The sequence below is a fragment of the Artibeus jamaicensis genome, unplaced genomic scaffold, assembly GCF_021234435.1.
Source record: "Artibeus jamaicensis isolate MK-2021 breed Jamaican fruit bat unplaced genomic scaffold, CSHL_Jam_final scaffold_1964, whole genome shotgun sequence".
Classification (NCBI taxonomy): Eukaryota; Metazoa; Chordata; class Mammalia; order Chiroptera; family Phyllostomidae; genus Artibeus; species Artibeus jamaicensis.
Window position 1 is genome coordinate 23101870 of NW_026522030.1, and position 18942 is coordinate 23120811.

Here is an 18942-nt window from a genome sequence, read left to right on the forward strand (position 1 = left end):
TTTGAACTGAACACTAAGCGTTTATTGTGTAGTGGAGCTTTAGTGTTTAGAGCTTAGTTTAAGCTCTTCCTCCAAGTGGGCATGAAAATCCTGAGTTCCAAACCTTTCCTAACTAGACTGATTAAACTGTGTATTGGATTCAAGGTCATTAATTAAGTTTCTAAAAATACTTTATTTACTTTAGAGAAAGGGAGGAAAAGACACATCAATGTGTGGCTGCCTCTTGCATGCCCCACAACAGGGAACCTGGCCTGCAACCCAGGAATATGCCCCGACCCGAATGGAACCTACAAGCCTTTGGTTCGCAGGCTGGTGCTCAATCAACTGAACTACACCAGCCACAGCCATTAATTCTTAACTCTACCTGCTAGTGTTTCATTGGTTTCGAATGTATTAACCTCCCAGTATTATAAATTCAATCCTATCTTTAAGCCCAATCAACTAATTACATCAAATGAAAGCAAAATTTCCATCCATGGCTTCTAAGTTGATATTTCCTCCAGGGAAGAGACTGGAGAATTCTCTGCGGCAGGCGCCTCTTCTGCTTTTGACAGCCCCCAGAGGCTCCGCCCCTCACGTACTCCACGCCCCTTTTCTGTATACCTCAGCCCTGGGGCGGACTTTGGACGTCGAGCGGAAGTGACGTATTGGTCGCCGGAGGTGTCGTTGGTGTGTTGCGCGGCTAGACCTGAGTGGACTGGGGCCTGCACCCGGGAATACAACGGAATGTCGATCGAAATCGAATCCTCTGAGTGAGTCCTGCGGTGATGGATGGTCGGGAAGTGGCGGGGGCAGGGACTTGAAGGGTGCAGAGTGGAAGGTGCTCAGCGGGAGGCATTCAAGAGGCTCGGGAATGGAGGAGCATTTCCTTGCCCACAAATAAGTTTCTTGGGTCTACCTCGGAGGCGGGCCCACGAGGAAGTAGCGGACAAGAAGCCCAGAGCCCCGTGGGAGGCGGCGTGGGGCCGGGCGAAGGATACTCCTTGAAGATCCTAGTTGTAGCCATCGCCGACTCCTGATGGCGCTGTGACGACTGATCAGATTACCCCTCCATTCTGGGCTCCAGTTTGATTATCTGCGCAAGGGGGTTTGGACTCAGCATTCCTGCTCTTCCTGTCCCTGTTAAATAAGTGTGATTTGTTTCTTATGTGCTTACGTGGCCCCTTTGCTTTCCTGTGCGCACCATTTAACCCAGTACTGTCACTTTTTTCTGTCCACCCTACGAGCCTGTGTTGGCGCTTAGAGGCTCTTTTTTATTATAGTTCCAGAGCCTAGCACACCGTAGAGGCTCAGTCACCGCCTTTGTAATGCATGAACAACTAGGTATACTGTCAGACTCTACGTGGTGCTGAATTTTGGTTCGTCTGTGAGTTCTGTGTAGCTACAGAGAAACAATCCGGAGGTCGGGCAGAAGAACGATAGATTGGGGGGGGGGGACGGGGATTAATGACTGAAGTACGTCTTTGGTGAACTTTACCAGGACATCATCTTCTACTTTGTCAACAATAATTAAGTCATCAGACATATAATATTTGTGTCCTGAGTATAAGTAAGGGAGAGAGGACTTGTAAAAACCTGCCATAGGGTGAAAGGAGGTTTATTTATTCACCAAATACTGAAGTCTACTGTGTATAGTTCTAGACCCTGGGGAATACAGTAATGAACAAAACAGACAAAAATCCCTGTCCTTAAGGATGTACATAGTGATTGGTGAAGGCAAACAACATACAAAAACAATAAGTGACTTATGAGGCTTAACAGATGATGATACGTATTGTGGAAAAAATAAAGCAAAGAAGAGTGATAAAGAGGGCTGGAGTTAAGACGACTAAGTCAAGGGCAGGAGTCGGAAAGGATTCCATGCTTTTGGACTTGGGTAAGAGTGGACACCAACCATTCTTCCAGTCTTGGGCTGCCGTACGTTTTTATTATCAATGGTAGCCACTGTTTATTAAGCATTTTCTATGCTAGTCTTGCTATAAGCGTTATAGCCAACCCTTTCACCAAGCCAACAGGGTAGGTATTTTCCTTCACAGATGAGGAAACAGGTACAGAGATAACTGACTTGCCTAAGCTCACAATTAGTAAGTGACAACACTCTTATTCAAATCCCAGCTGTTCTCTAGAGTTTTATACTCTGTGTATTACATTGTGTTTGGAGGAAGTAAATTTGATTTTGATAATGCCAGATAAGAGGTCTTTTCAAGGAAAATGTCTTATTTTGGGAGTACAAATGGAAGTGTGTTAAGGAAGATAGTAGGTACTAGAAGGGACAGTAGAGATCTAACCCTGAGTGTCTCCTAAAGGAGCCGTGAGAAAAAAGACCACTAAATAGCAGTAACTGGTTTCCTTCTACAGGGATTTTTAAGATGAGAGCGTTTGCTTTCCTATCAGTGATGTATGCTCAAGAGCCACACTGCCAGTTTAAATCTTCATTTTCCCACTTAATTTGTTATTGGTGAGATCTTCATCTGTAAAATGGACATAATAGTAATAACCTACCTTATAGGATTGTTTTGAGGAGCACTTGGTATACTGTGAATACATAATAAACATTGGTTATTACTTTATGACTATTATTTCTCCCCAGAGTAAACTGACTTAATTCCATTCTGAAATCCCTTCCCTATGGCAATCTGACCGTCTGTACCAGCGCTGTTCAGTAGAAATATAGTGTGAGCCACATATAAGAAGGAAAACGTATAGTGAACTTTTACGGTATATAGGAACAGTCTTCACTAGACTCATTAAGTGCAAGATCAAGATGTTTTAACTATAAACATATTTAAGTATAACTTTTCTGTTACACGTTGAAATGGTTGCTTATTCTCTCAGTATTTGGCAATTATCTGGCTCCTTTCTTCCTTGGGAAACTGAAGGCAGTAGGTCGGTGTTATTTTTGCAAATGAGGACACATATCTTTGCTTTACTTTTACATACAGCATTTATTTGCGTTTCAACAAACCCCTATTAAGAAAATCTCAGTTCACATTTTTGATTGTCATTTTAAAAAAGAACCAAATCATCCTATAAGCATTTAGAGTGCTGAACACTAGTCAGTGACTACACTAGGTTTAAATTTAAATAGTTCACTGAAGTGTGCAAAAATATAATTGTACAAATTGGTAAGAAACTTAGCATAGCAAAAAGATCTCTGGCCTGGTAGTAAGAGGGTCACTTTGGTACCAACTCCCTTTTTAACTGACTGTGAGGCATTGGGCAAATTATTTCCCCTCTCTGAACCCTAGTTCTCCTATTTCTGAGATGGAGGTAGGAATAGATGATCCCCAAAGTCTCCTGTAACTTAGATTCTGTGATTTTTCCAAAAGTTTCCCGAATATGATAAAGAAATGGAAAGTAGGCAGTGAGAAGAAGGTGGCGGAAAAGTAGAAATAAGCCGGCATAGGCTTCGTTTTGTGGTCTCTCCGCTGAGCGAGCTTCCCCGAACTGGATGACGTGCTTTCTTTTTTCAGTGTGATCCGTCTGATCATGCAGTACCTGAAGGAGAACAGTTTACACCGGGCATTAGCCACCTTACAGGAGGAGACTACTGTGTCTCTGAATACCGTGGACAGCATTGAGAGTTTTGTGGCTGACATTAATAGTGGCCACTGGGACACTGTTTTACAAGCAATACAGTCTCTGAAATTGCCTGACAAAACCCTCATTGACCTCTATGAACAGGTAAGTGTGGAGGTGATTCCTGTGGATTGGGTTATTGTGGGTCCCCTGGCTGGGAAGCATTAGTGAGCATTCCTTCAAGCACTATAGGGATATAATAACCCTTAAAACTTATACTGTCAAGGCTTGAGTGCTACTTTGTATTTTTCCCGTCTTCTTGGAAGAGCCAAGGTTTTCCCAAATTGAAAGTTTTTTGTTTTTTTAAAATATTTTATTTATTTATTTATCTTTAGAGGGGAAGGGAAGGAGAGAGGGAGAGAAACATCAATGTATGGTTGCCTTTCATGCATCCCCTGCTGGGAACTGGCCTGCAGGGAACTGGTCTGCAGCCCAGGCATGTGCCCTGACGGGATCGAACTGCGATTGTCTGGTTCGCAGGCCCACGCTCAATCCACTGAGCTACACCAGCCAGGGCCAAATTGGAAGTATTTCTTAATTGACCATTCAGTGAACTGTTCTGATGCCAGCTATTCTGATACCAACTAATGTACTGCAATTCAGTTCTGGCACTAACCATCCAAAGTTAGTGCAGACCCCACAAGCTTAGGAGTCAGTTCTCCATAAGCTTGTCCACGTTTCAGATGCCAGTTGTACTTTGGAGTCTTGGGCTGCCCAGAGTTCTGACCAACTGGCTACAAATTTGGGGGTTCCCATGACCCCCTTGGAATTAATAATTTACTGGAATGACTCACATAACAAGGAAAGCACTATATTTATGATTGCAGTTTTATTGTCAAGGATACAGGCTGAAACCAGCTAAAAGAAGAGACACATAGAGTGAGTTCTTCGTAGAATCCTGAACATAGAGCTTCCAGTGCTCTCCCTCCATGGATTCAGTGTCTCCTTCACCTCCTTCACATAGTAATGTGTTCACCAACCAGAAAGCTCCTCTGGGGCTTTTACTGGGGTTTCTTTCAATCTTTAGCTCCCTGGAGGTTGGGCTAGCTCAGAGCCTCAACTCTACAGTCACATGGTTGGTCTTTCTGGCCCCCATCCTGAACTGTCTTTTTTAGTACAAACTCAAGAGTGTTGCAGGGGGCTCATTAATAGCAAAGATACTCCTATCACTGGTGAAATTTCAGGGGTTTTAGGTGCGCTGTGCCAGGAAACCAGGACAAACATCATATAAAAGAACAGAGTGGAGTTTCTATATATAAGAATGTAGTGTTGTTTGTAAAAATAGGGTAATTGGTTTGTTTCTTTACAATTTGCATGAATTCAGTAATTTCTCGAAGAAAATTTTGATACTTGGAGAAAGATTTATCTGGAGCCCACGGAGATATTAACCTCTTTAGTTTTGGTCAGCATCCATATTCTGAAAAAAGTGGCTTGAGAGGAGAGGAGTTTGGTAGATAAAAATAGAGGGTAGAAGTTGAAATATTGAAGTTACTATTTATAATTACTTCATTTGTCCACCTGAAAATGAGAAGGAGCATTTCCTAACATAGGAAATTACTTTGACAAGCCATTTCTGCACAAGAAATTGTACTAAAAAGAGAAGTTTTACAAAGAGAATGCATTGAAATAGCCATTTTCTTTCACTTTTCCAGGTGGTTCTGGAATTGATAGAGCTCCGTGAATTGGGGGCAGCCAGGTCACTTCTGAGACAGACCGACCCTATGATCATGTTAAAGCAGACGCAGCCAGAGCGGTATATTCATCTGGAGAACCTCTTGGCCAGGTCTTATTTTGATCCTCGTGAGGTATGACTATGGTAACAAAAAGAAATTTGTTAATTTTGAAAAACTTACAATAATGCAATCTTTTAAACCATTTTATTGGATAGCTTGTGATTTTAATTTTTTATAATGACTTTTCTATTTATATATGTTGTTTGAAATTTGCATATGTTAGAGATTAATCTTGTCCAGTTTTCTGAGTATTGGAGGGTCTTCCCCTTCCTCATATACCCCTTTTGCAGAGGCTTGTGTGTCGATAAGTAAAGAAGCAGAAAGTCTATTTGATATCACTTCTTCATTATTCCAAGTACGTGCCTGGCCTGTAAGTGCGACCTGACTGCTGGTATATTCACTGTGCATTTGTTTCCCTTGCCACTGATGATTGCAGTTTCCTTCCAGCTCTTTCAGTTCTCCCATCCAAGTACTAACTAGGCCCGACCCTGCTTAGCTTTCGAGATCAGACGAGATCGGGAGCATTCAGGGTGGTATGGCTGTAGACTCTTTCAGTTCTTAGAAGCTAATGCTTTTTAAAAAAATTTTATTTTCCCACTTTAAAATATTTTACTTACTTATTTTTAGAGAGAGGAGAAAGGAGGGAGAGAGAGAGGGAGAGAAACATAAACTGGTTGCCTGTCACATGCCCCTCACTGGGGACCTGGCCCATAACCCAGGCATGTGCCCTGAGTGGGAATCAGACTGCAACTCTTCAGTCTGCAGGCCGGTGCTCAATCCACTGAGCCATACCAGCCAGGGCAAAGCTCATGCTTATACTTCTCAGCTGATTATGCTTACTGGTAAAGCATAGTGACTGATATTCTTACCAAGACCAGATTTGAGTTATAGGTACTGAAGAGCTTCTGGGCTGGGGTCTTCGACTGAGAGAAATTACCGAAGAATATAAAAGAGTCCTTGGCTCTGCAGATTTTTCAAAAACTGCAAAAACAACCCTGGCTTTGGTGTGGTTTGCATGGACTCTTCAGAAATAAGTGTGGATTGGCTGACATCAGTTTTCTGCCAGCTCATACTTTAGAAATACAAGTGGGAAGAAATGGAAAGTCATTTTAAAAAAACTAATTAATTAATCTCTTGTTTAACTGGGAAGCTTCTTTCCATATTTTCCTCTTTGAGTGTTTCTGCTTTATGATTTTTTTTTAATTAAGAACACTCAGATCTTCTAGCCATTTCTTGGTAATGATGCTGATCCCTCTCCTTTTCTCAGGCATACCCAGATGGAAGTAGCAAAGAGAAGAGAAGAGCAGCAATTGCCCAGGCCTTAGCTGGGGAAGTCAGCGTGGTGCCTCCATCTCGTCTCATGGCATTGCTGGGACAGGTAGTTAAAGTCCATAGAACTGAAATTACCCTGTATATAAACTATTCATGTAAGCTAAAGATATCAGACATCTTGAGTGTTGAGGATTACCTGTAGAACTTACTGTATTAACAGGTGTGCCATGCCACCCTCATCTTTCCTGGGAGAGGCAGTATAGATGAGGGATTAAGAGCAAAAGCTCTAGAGTCAGAGTCAGAGTCAGAGTCAGAGTGACCATAGGATTTATCATTCCATCCAGTGTAATTTAAGGGCACTGTTGGTCATTGTGCCAGAACACTGTCCCAGGCAAATTGGAACAAATATTAACCCTAGTTAAAATCCAAACTCTCTCACTTACTGGCTGTGTGGTCTTGGGCATGTTACCTACCTTTTCTGACCCCATTTATTCATCATGGTGTTGTAGTAAGGATTAAATGATATAATGCACTTAGAACATTTCCTATATTGCCTGACACCTTGTAAACACATAGTAAATGGTAGGTGCTGGTGGTGATTTTTTTGAAATTTGTGGTAGTATTTACTAATGTCATTACTAATATAGAGCTACCTAGAGTAATACAATCAGTTTTTTAAAAATTGATTTGAGGGGGGACTTCTGGCCAAGATGGAGGCGTAGGTGGAAACATTGTGCCTCCTTGCACAACCAAGTTTAAAGACAACATAGTTTTAGTAACAAAAACGCAACCAAAACACAGATAATTGAACTGTACAGAAGTCCAACAACAATGAACTGTTCAGCCAGACTGGTAAGAGGGGCGGAGTCAGCAGCAGAGCGGGGTCAGGCAGGAAAGATAGGTGGACCGACCCAGGAGTGCAAGCAGCAGTTGGCGGATATCAGGTGCTGGGTGGCAACGGGCGGACCCAGTGAGGGCGCAAGACGGCTGGCTGACTACAGTCACACGTTTGAGCACAGATAAACCAAGCGAAGGAGTGAACAGTGAGACAGACTGCTCAGGCTAGGGCCCCAGTGATGGGAATTAGAGCCTGAAAGCACCAATGGGAAAGACTTTCGGGGTCGAGGTGCTGGGAGAGTTCGTTGGAGAGACCCACAGGGTCCTGGAGGGTATACAAGCCCACATACCCGGGAACCAGCACCTAAAGGGCCCAATTTGCTTGTGGGAAGCAGCAGAGGGGACAGAAATCTGAGAGAGAGGAGAGAAAACGCCATTGCCCCTCTCTGACCCCGCCTGCACATACAGCGTCACACCCCAGCAACTGAGTTGCCCTGCCCTGGTGAACACCTAAGGCTCCGCCCCTCATACATTACAGGTGCGAACAGACCAAAACATTATGGCTCAATAACAGCTCAAAGCCCCAGAACTAATAATTCTAAGCGACCAAGAGACAGCCAAACTTTCAGATGCACAATTCAAAACACTGGTGATGAGGGTGCTCACAGAACTGGTTGATTTTAATCACAAAGTAGAGGAACAAATGAAGGCTAAACTAATTGAAATGAAGGGAAATGCATAGGAAACCAATAGTGATGGAAAGGAAACTGGGACTCAAATCAATGGAGTGGACCAGAAGGAAGAAAAAAATGACCAAACAGAAAAGAATGAAGAAGCAAGAATTCAAAAAAATGAGAGGCTTAGGAACCTCCAGGACATCTTTAAACACTCCAACATCCGAATTATAGGGGTACCAGAAGGGGAAAAGGAACAGCCACAAGTGGAATGAACACTTATTTGAACAAATAATAAAGGAGAACTTCCCCAATCTGGCAAAGGAAATAGACTTCCAGGAAGTCCAGGAAGCTCAGAGAGTTCCAAAGAAGTTGAACCCAAGAAGGAACACACCAAGGCACATCATCATTACATTAGCCAAGATTATAATGAAGGAGAGAATCCTAGAAGCAGCAAGCAATAAGGGGACAGTCACCTACAAAGGAGTTCCCATCAGACTGTCAGCTGATTTTTCAAAAGAGACTTTACCGGCAAAAAGGGGCTGGAAAGAAGTCTTCCAAGTCAAGAAAGGCAAGGACCTACATCCAAGATTGCTCTATCCAGCAAAGCTTTCATTTAGAATGGAAGGGCAGATAAAGTGCTCCTCAGATAAGATCAAATTCAAGGAGTTCATCATCACCAAGCCCTTATTATATGAAATGTTAAAGGGATTTATCTATGAAAAAGAAGATGAGAGAGATGAACAGTGAAAGGACAGCAAACTCACAGTTGTTAACAGCCACACCTAAAACAAAAGCAAACTACCAGGACAGCTAGATCAGGAGCAGAACCATAGAAATGGAGATCACATGAAGGGTTAGCAACAGGGGGGTGGGAGGAGGAGAAGGGGGGAGAAGGTACAGAGAATAAGTAGCATAGACGGTAGGTAGAAAATAGACGGGGGAGGGCAAGAATAGTATGGGAAATGTAGGATCTAAAGAGCTTGTGACACATGGACATAAATGAAAGGGGGGCAACGATGGGGGGGGTGTGTAGGGTGGAGGGGAATGAAGGGGGGGAAGTGGGACAGCTGTAATGGCATAATCAATAAAACATATTAAAAAATTGATTTGAGGGAGAGAGACATTTTGATTTATTGTTGCACTTATTCATACATTTATTGATTAGTTCTTGTATATGCCCTGACTGGAGATTGAACCCTCAACCTTGGCATATTGGGACAATGCTCTAACCAACTGAGCTACTTAGCTAGGGCCTAATAGATGTTTTATAAGTAGCACAGGACACAAGTGATTAACAGAGCTGTAAATGGCCTTTTTGCAGTAAATTGGCAGTTAGAAGAGAGCTGAAAAGCCATTTGTTCCACATTTGTACTGCTTCTCAGATACAAAATTAAGCTGCTTTTTTTCTAAATTACTTTTTTATGAAAGTAATCGATATACAAAATTTAGGGCTTTTAGTGAAAAATAGTTCCATCTGTCTTTTTCCATTTCTGAGTCTTAGTTCCTACAGTCACTTCTAACTCTCCTGGCATTTACCTCCATAGAAGTAAAGTACTTTGTTTATGCAATTATATCTTGAAATTTTTTAAGACATTAGCTATTGACGTTGGAGGATGATTTACCTCATATTCACTCCCTAGAATGCACTCACATTCTTTCTTCAGATTCTCAATAAGTTATATCACAACTTTTGATTAAATCAGTTTAGTGTTTACATTATTATTTTTATTTTTTACTTTATTTTATTGATTATGCTATTACAGTTGTCCTGATTTTGTTCCGCTTTCCTTCTCAACCCAGCACCCTCCACTTCCTCAGACAGTTCCCCCACAGTGTTTGTGTCCATGGGTCATGTGTATAAGTTCTTCGGCTACTGCATTTCCTATACTGTACTTTATACCCCTACAGTTACTCTGTAACTGCCTATTTGTACTTCTTAATCCTCTCACCTCTTCACCCATTCTTCCCCTCCCCACTCCCATCTGGTAACTAACTTCTTTTGCTGCTTTTAAGATTCTCCTTATCTTTAACCTTTGGCCTTTCAATTATGATGTGTCTTGGAGTTGGCATCTTTGCATCCATCATAATTGGGACTCTTCTGTGATTCCTTGATTTGCACGTGTATTTCCTTCACCAAATTAGGGAAGTTTTCTTTCACTCTTTTTTCAGATAGATTTCCAGTTTCTTGCTTTCTCTTCTCCTTCTGGTACCCCTATGATGTGAACGTTGGACCTCTTAAAGTTGTCCTAGAGGATGCTTACACTATTCTAATTTTTTTGGATTCTTTTTTCTTCTTGTTTTTCTGGTTGGTTGTTTTTTGTTGTCCTTATGTTCCAAATGACTGATTTGATTCTTGGCTTCATTTGTTCTCCTGTTGTTTCTCTGTAAGTTGTTCTTTATTTCAATGAGTGTATCCTTCATTTCTGACTGCATCTTTTTTATGCTGCTGAGGTCCTCTCTAAGTTCCTTGAGCATCCTTACAACCAGTGATTTGAACTCTGCATCTGATAGATTGCTTATCTCCATTTCATTTAGCTCTTTTTCTAGAGTGTTGATCTGTTCTTTCATTTGGGCCATGGTTCTTTAAAGATTTTATTTATTTATCTTTTAAAGGGGAAGGGAAGGAGAGAGGGAGAGAAACATCAATGTATGGTTGCTTTTCGAGCGTCCCCTGCTGGGAACTGGCCTGCAGGGAACTGGCCTGCAACCCAGGCATGTGCCCTGACTGGGAGTTGAACCACGATTGTCTGGTTCGCAGGCCCGTGCTCAATCCACTGAGCTACACCAGCCAGGGCTTGGGCCATGGTTCTTTGTCTCTTCATTTTGGCAGCCTCCCTGTGTTTGTTTCTATGTATTAGGTAGAGCTGCTTTGACTCCATGTCTTAGTAGTGTGGCCTAATGTAGCAGGTGTCCTGTAGGGTCCAATGGCACAGCCTCCCCTATTCCCAAGCTGAGTGCTAGAGGTGTGCCCTTTGGGTGGGCTGAGCTCACTCTCCTCTTGTAGTGGAGCCTTGGTTACTGTTGGAAGATCAGTGGGAGGGATTTCCCCAGGCCAGTCAGCAGCAAAGATTGGCTGTGACCACTTAGCATTAACTTCCACCCTCTATGGAGGATCAGCTGTGCAGGGGCAGGATGGTGGTGCTCTCTGAAATGGTCTGTAACTATCCACTGGGTACACTGTCCCTGGGTTTTCCTGGGTGGTGCAGGCCAAGGTCAGCCCCCACCTTTGTTTTTCCTGGGGCACCCTGCCTGAGCTACAAAGCAATCTGTGATGGTTGCTACTTATGCTGGGCTTGGAGATTCCCAGGTGAAGCCAAGCTGTGACTCTAATTTGGCTGCCACTCGGGCTCAGTGAAGCCAGCTCTTGCTTGTTTGATAGGATTTAGGAGCCAAGAGCAGCCAATCTGATGGAAAAGCAGCTTGGGCAGCGAGTAAGTTGAGTGGGGCAGAGCCTGTGTGGATCTCCAAGGTGGGTCAAACAGTGTTAGCCATATTCATGGAGTCTCAGATATGGCACCAGCTTACAAGCTTTGTGTGTGTGTGTGGGGGGGGCAGTTAGAAAAGGGACAGTGGTCTTTGCTCACCTCGATGGGAGACAACTCAGTTTCTCCCTGTATACCATACCAGCTGTGCCATTCAAGCTGCTAACCCGGGTGCTGGAGCTCAGAGGGAGTGAGTCTGAGTAGGTGAGTAAGTGTATGGGTTCTTTGAGAGGAATTGTCTGGGGCTCCCACAGTTTCTTCCACCGACTCACTCCCTGCTGGTTTACAGCCAGAAGTTGTGGGAACTTATGTTCCTTGCTTGGCATCGTGGGCTGGGGGATGTGATATGGGTCTGGGACTCCTTGTTCCCAAGATATCCCTCCTGAATTTTTATTCACCACATGTGGGAGTGAGACCAGCACATTCCACATCTGTGCTCCTCCTACAGTCTGGATTGATGTGGTTTCTTTAATTCTGTAGTTTTCAGACTTCCACTCACCTCTATTTCTGATGGTTCTGAGTGTTTGTTGTTCTATATTTTAGTTGTAATTTTGATGTGGGTGTGAAAAGAGGCCAGCCGTGTCTGCCCATAACACCATCTTGACTCAAAGTCTTACCTTTACATAAGTACTGTTCATAGCCAAAAATAGTTACATTGAATTTCTTACATAATTTCTATGGTTCCTTGCAATTATTACTTAATTTTTTCCTTTTGCCTGGTTTTCCATTACTCTTGCTAGCTTAGCCTGAGTTTTTCCAACACGTAAAAAGTGCTTCCCTTCCCCTCCTGCTGATACCCTCCCTGAGGCTCCTCTCTGGTTTCCGTCAGGACTGGTTCTCCTGGCTTGCATACAGTTATGGTACTGGGGCTTCTTTCAGCTTCCTCCTGGGAATTCTTTCCCTCTTTTGTTGGGGCATTTTTTTAGGGGCATTTTTTTCCTCTTTCATAGTTTAACCCTTGTTGTGAGGGAGTACTTCTAGTAACTTCCTGAGAAAGGATACATTGAGGTGAATTTTTGACACTTGTGTATGGAATATTTCTTATCTCTCTTTACTCAAGTGTTTAAAGTGTTATTTTTCTCCTTGCATTTCCTTTTTTTCCTGATGCACTGGGTTAAGAGAGGTCCTGGGAGCTAACTGCTCTCAATACATATTTTATCATTGCTTCATGTCCTGCCTTACCCTTGAGGGGTATATGGTACCTCCAATTCCTAAACCTTTCTGGAATTTGCAGGGTAGGGGCTTTTTGTAGCTTCCTCATCCTTATATAGTTAGATTATGTATTTCTCTGTTCTTGGTTGCCACTGGTTCGTTCACTTTTTAGTGTCTGAAATTTTACTAACATTTATCTTGTGCTGTTTTTTCTTCTTCCATTCTTGTTGTCTTTTTCGGTATATACTTTTGTATTTCTCTTTTGTTGTCATTGTAATAGAGTTTCTAGACAGTGGAAATTCATGTGTTCTTCCACATTTAATTGGTTAGTTGTGAAGAGTGAGTGAGGCTTTCACTCTGGGTTGCCCTTTTAGGTTTCTGGCTTGAGGAACTTGGTGAGGAATGCAAGAAGGGCAGAGTCATTAGGATGGAGGTGGGAACTAGGGATGGGGAGGTGATCACTTTTAGATGTAATAATTTTGAAGTTGCTATGGATGTACAAGTAGAAACTTCCAGTATAAGTATAGTGCGCTCCCCCTTACCTGCATCAAAAGGTCTGAAAATATTAAATGGAAAAATTCCCCCCCAAAAAAGAAATTCCAGAAGTAAACAATTTGTAGCCCTGGCTGGTGTAGCTCAGTGGATTGAGCACAAGCCTTCGAACCAGAGGATTGCGGTTCGATTCCCAGTCAGGGCACATGCCTGGGTTTCAGGCCGGTTCCCAGCAGGGGACACATGAGAGGCAACCGTACAATTCTCTCCCTCTCTCCTTCCCTTCCCCTCTAAAGATAAATAAATTAATTAATTTAAAAAAAAGAAGTAAACAATTTGTAAGTTTTAAATTGCATGTTCTTCTGAGTAGCATGAAGTCTCATTTTATCCCACTTTGTCCCATCAAGACATGCATCATCTTTTTGTTGTTTAAGATTTCATTTATTTTTAGAAGGGAAGGGAGGGAAAGTAGAGAGGGAGAGAAACATCAATGTCTGGATGCCTCTTGTGCACCCCCTGCTGGGAACTTGGAGTGCAACTCAGGCACATCCCCTGACCAGGAATTGAACAATGACCCTTTGGTTTGCAGGCCAGCACTCAATTCACTGAGCTACACTAGCCAGGGCTGAATTATCTTTTTGTCTAGAATATCTATGCTGTAGACACCATCCGTCCTCTAGTCACTTGGGAGCTATCTTGATTATCACATTGACTGTTAAGGTATCTGGGGGCTTATGTTTGAGTAACCATTGTAGTAGCCTAATTCCTTTGTCACTCACCTCACTTCATGTCATCACATAGGGATTATATCAGCTCACATCATCATAAGAAGAAGGGTGAATACGGCACAAGATATTTGAAGAGAGACCACATTCACATAACTTTTTTATAGTATTGTCATTATTACTCTTATTAGTTATTGTTAATCTCTTACTGTGCCTAATTTATAAGTTAAACTTTATCATAAGTATGTATCAGGAAAAAAGAGTATATGTAGGATTCAGTATTGTTTTGTTTCAAGCATCCACTGAACATCTTGGAAAATACCAGTGTGAACCTAGACCTCAGCCTTGAGGTTTTGGTAAGATTATAGATTTGTAAATTGCAGTAGTGGTTGAAGCCATACATGTAAATACGATTACTCTCAGAAAGCATGTAGAAATAAGAAAAGTAAAAATTTGAGAAGAAAGCCATAGGGGACACTTACAGTCAACAGAGTGAACGTAGAAAAGAACAGCCAGAGATATAAAAGGGAAGCTGAGAGAATAGGGTTAGAAAAGCCAAGAGAGGGGTTTCAGGAGGATGAGTGGTCATCAGAGTTGACAGCAACAGAGAACATGAGGAAGTTTTACATCAGAAAGGAGTCTGGTTTTGACTGTTAGGATATTTGACATGCATTTCCAATGAAAAAGGAGGCAGACAGTATGTTGCTGTGGGTTAGGACTGAATTAACTGAAGATAATGAATATAGATGGCCCATGAAGCTTGGCTGTTAGAGGGAGACAGTGACAGTGAGGAGGAGTGGAGAGGGCAATGGCTAAAGAACAGGGCAAGAGAGGGTTGGGTTTTTTGTTTGTTTGTTTGTTTTTTTCATTTAAAGATGGGAGTGATTTGAAACTGTTATAAACTAATGGTAAAGAGCCAGCATAGAGTACACATCAACTGGAGAGAAGCCCTGAGGAGATATAAGTCTGTTTATTTTTATTTTATTGATTTTTCCATTTCAGTTGACATACATTATTTTATTAGTTTGAGGTGTACACCCAGTGGCTAGATGTTACATAAATTACTGTAATCATCCTGATAAATTTCGCATCTGACACACTGCATAGTTATTAGAGTATCATTGACTATATTCTCTATGCTGTACTTTACATCCCCATGTCTCTTCTGTAACAGCCCAGTTGTACTTCTTAATCCCTTCACCCTTCACCTTTTTGGATTCTCCTAACCGTCCTCACATCTGGCGGTAGTCAAAATGCTCTCTGTATCTATGAATCTGTTTCTGTGCAGCTTTTCATTTTTTTAAAAATTTTTTATTTATTTATCTTTAGAAGGGAAGGGAAAGAGAGAGGGAGAGAAATATCAATGTAGGGTTGCCTCTCATGTGTCCCCTGCTGGGAACCGGCCTCCAACCCAGGCATGTGCCCTGACTGGGAATCAAACCGCAATCTTTTGGTTTGCAGACCTTCGCTCTCCACTGAGCTATACCAGCCAGGGCTTCATTTTGTTTTTTGATTCAATTGTTGATAGATATGTATTTATTGCCATTTTGTTATTCATATTTTTTATCTTTTTTTTCTTCTTAAAGAAGACCCTTTAGCATTTCATATAGTCCTGGCTTGGTGGTGATGAACTCCTTTTAGCTTTTTCTTGACAGGAGAGCTCTTTATCTACCCTTCGAATCTAAATGATAGCTTTGGTTGCTAAAGTAATCTTGGTTGTGAAAGAGATACAAGTTTTTATTATTGCAGTAGAACATGAAAAATAACGTGAATTTTGGAAAGAAAAATTAATATTTAGTAACATTATATATTTCGACTATAATAATCATAGAATTTAAATGTTTGGTGATATTGCCAGATATAAGCTAATTGCATTTGTATGTATCACCAGTATCAGTTGAATAATGCAATGAAAAAATAGCTCTTGTGTTTTTTTTAACATCATTTTTTAAAAGACTTTATTTATTTACTTTTAGAGAGAGGGAAAGGGAGGGAGAGAAACATCAGTGTGTGAGAAATACATGGGTTAGTTGTCTCTTACTCACCCCCTACCAGGGACCTGGCCTGCAACCCAGGCATGTGCTCTGACTGGGAATCAAACTGGCAACCCTTTGGTTCATAGGCCCACACTCAATCCACAGAGCTACACCAGCCAGAGTAAATTAGCAGAGTTTTAAAATGATATCCAAAACTGTTGAGTTTTCTTGGTATAACAAAAGGAAGAAAGAATAAGCATTGATCCATGTACTGGTTATATAGACTTGATATATATTATTTTGTTATATCCTTTCAGGAGCTCTAGGAATTAGGCTTTTACTTTTTTTTAGTTCATAAGATGGGGAGTTGGAATAACATTTGGCAAATGATGTAGTCTAGGGCCATCTGTCTCCAATGTCTACGATTCTTTCAACTCTTCATAATACAGTTGTGGGCACTGTTGCAGTTGGCAACTTTTTGGGAGAATAATTTGTCAGTATATATCAAGAGCTGTAACCATTTGTGTTCTTTTTTGGATTCAGTAATTCCTATTCTAGGAGTCTATTCTAAGGTGGGAATATTTCCCAAAATAGAAAAGGCCTTATGTCCAAAGATGTTTATTGCAGCATTATTTAGATGTGTGAAATCCTGAAAGTGTGTAAATGTCCATTAATTAAATTGTCAAATATCCACTAGATATGATATATTTTATAGCCATTGAAATGTTAATTATAGCATAGCATGATTTGATATTAGATGAAAACAGGGGAAGGTATAACTTTATATATAGCCCTGACCCAGTAGCTGAGTTGGATAGAGCATTGTCCAGATACATCAAGGTTGAAGGTTCGATCCCTGGTCCAGGCACATACAAGAATCGACCAATGAATAAATAAGTGGAACAACAAATTGATGTCTGTCTGTCTGTTTGTCTCTCTCCCCCTCTCTCCCCTATCTGTATCTCCCTTCCCCCTCTCTTTCTAAAATCAATTAAAAATTTTTTTTTAAACTTAAAACTTTACACATAGTATAATTACAGCTACATTAATTAAACACATGTGTAAGGGAGGAATACTAGAAGGTAATAAGTAAAATGCTAACAGTGGCTGTGTTTCAGGGTTGGAACTATGGGAGATTTATGTTTTCCAAATTTTATTCATAATAAAACAAAATAAGTGTGGAAAGATGGGCTTTCAGAATCCTCAGCCCACGCTAAGATTAGCCCGTGTTCCTAGGAGCATAGATTGTGGTGTGCAGAATCTGTTTGTAATCTAGTGATTCCGCATAGAGTAACATAGATTATATTGTGTGGAATCTAATGAACAAAATGAACTAACAAGCAAAATAGAGACAGACTTAGAGAGAGCAGCCTGATAGCTGTGTGGGCGGGGCTGGGGGGCAGTGGAGGGATTGAACAAAAAAGAAAAAAGAGAAAGAACTCATGGACATGGACAAGTGTGATTACTGGAGGGAGAAGGATTGGGGAAACGGAGGAGGGTATGGGGGATAAATGGTGTTGAACAGACTTGAGCTGGGATAGTGAACACACAGTACCCACTGAACAGATGAGGTGTTGTAGAGCTGTGCACCTGAAACCTGTATAATTTTGTTAACCAATGTTACCTCAATAAATTTTAAAAATACTGTGTATAGATGGCCAAAAATGGTTGGGTCTAAGTAGCTCACAGTGTCTTCTGAACTTCATCCTTTTGGGCTTGGCTTTGAGCAATCAGGATCAGATCTTAAAAACACCCACGGGGATTTTATTATACATTTGTTTTCTCATAGGCACTGAAGTGGCAGCAGCACCAGGGGTTGCTTCCTCCTGGCATGACCATAGATTTGTTCCGAGGCAAAGCAGCTGTCAAAGATGTGGAAGAAGAAAAGTTTCCTACACAGCTGAGTAGGCATATTAAGGTAAGATACTTAGATACTCAGCCAGCTGGTAATCATTTGTTGAGGACTCAACATGTTCTTGCTCAGTCAGGCCCCTGTTCTAGGAGCTTGGGTTAGGAAGCAGAACTCATTCTCCAGCTCTGACCACATTCAGTGTTGCCATTGGTCACTACTGGGGTCCTGTGGCCGGGCAGCGGCGCCTCTCAGCTGTGTAACCTAGTGGACATACATTTGACATCTGGCCCATCATCTGCCCTGCACTTCCTCCCAGGAAGCCAGCTTTGGAAGAACGGTTAGCTGTTTTGTGAAGCCTGGGACTGACTGAACTGTTAATATATTTGTCTTGTTCAGCATTTGTGTTTTTGCCCGCTGTATGTTTAGGCAAATTATCAGTCATGGACTGTAAAGTGGGCTTGTGTGCAGTTTGAGGAAAATAATTTTATCATCCTATGGCTGGGTCTTGTTTTATTTGGCGGGGGGAGGGGGCCAGTGTTGGTTTTTGTTTCTTTGTTTTTTATTATTATTTTAAATCTGAGACTTTTCTAGGAAAAAGCACAATTAAGTAATCGTTGCAGTTTCCAGAATTGCGCTACTTCAGCATCTTTTTTTTTAGACAGGAAGGAAGGGAGAAAGAGAGGGAGAGAAACAATGATCAGTTGTCTCTCACATGCCCTCAATGGGGACCTGGCCCCCAACCCAAGCCTGTGCCCCATAGCTTTTTGGTTTGCAGGCTGACGCCCAACCCGCTGAGCCACACCAGTTGCAGCAGCATGTTTTTATATTATAGTTTCTCGGGGTTTCTGCTGTCATTGAATTTATGGATTTTAACATAATTCATATTCTTAAAATTTGACTTTGGCTTAGCACATTGAATTTGTCTCTTCTGGGTTTTATGTTTTGACTTGCGTTCAAAGATATTTTTAGCAATACTTTTACCCTGGCTGAAGCCTTGAGACAAATAGAGATCCACTGCAATTATACTGCTGGGCTAAGATTTTTATTACACGTTCCTTTTTGGGCATCTAAATTGAAATTCATAAAAGAGCATTTCTCTATACTCATCTGTCTGATGTTCTGTAGTTTTCATGTTTACTGGGAGCATGACTGCTGGTAAGTGATC

At 41.6% G+C, this 18942-nt stretch overlaps 1 protein-coding gene across 1 annotated transcript in view; it reads left to right on the plus strand.

The window, feature by feature from the left end:
* Positions 1 to 647: 647 nt before the first annotated feature.
* Positions 648 to 18942, plus strand: part of SMU1 (SMU1 DNA replication regulator and spliceosomal factor) — a 28330-nt gene continuing 10035 nt past the window's right edge. The window contains exons 1-5 of the mRNA XM_037159911.2: positions 648 to 752; positions 3474 to 3684; positions 5232 to 5384; positions 6580 to 6690; positions 17715 to 17843. Of these exons, the coding sequence (XP_037015806.1) occupies positions 727 to 752; positions 3474 to 3684; positions 5232 to 5384; positions 6580 to 6690; positions 17715 to 17843 (630 nt within the window). The 5' untranslated portion in view covers positions 648 to 726. The remainder of the gene's footprint in view (positions 753 to 3473; positions 3685 to 5231; positions 5385 to 6579; positions 6691 to 17714; positions 17844 to 18942) is intronic.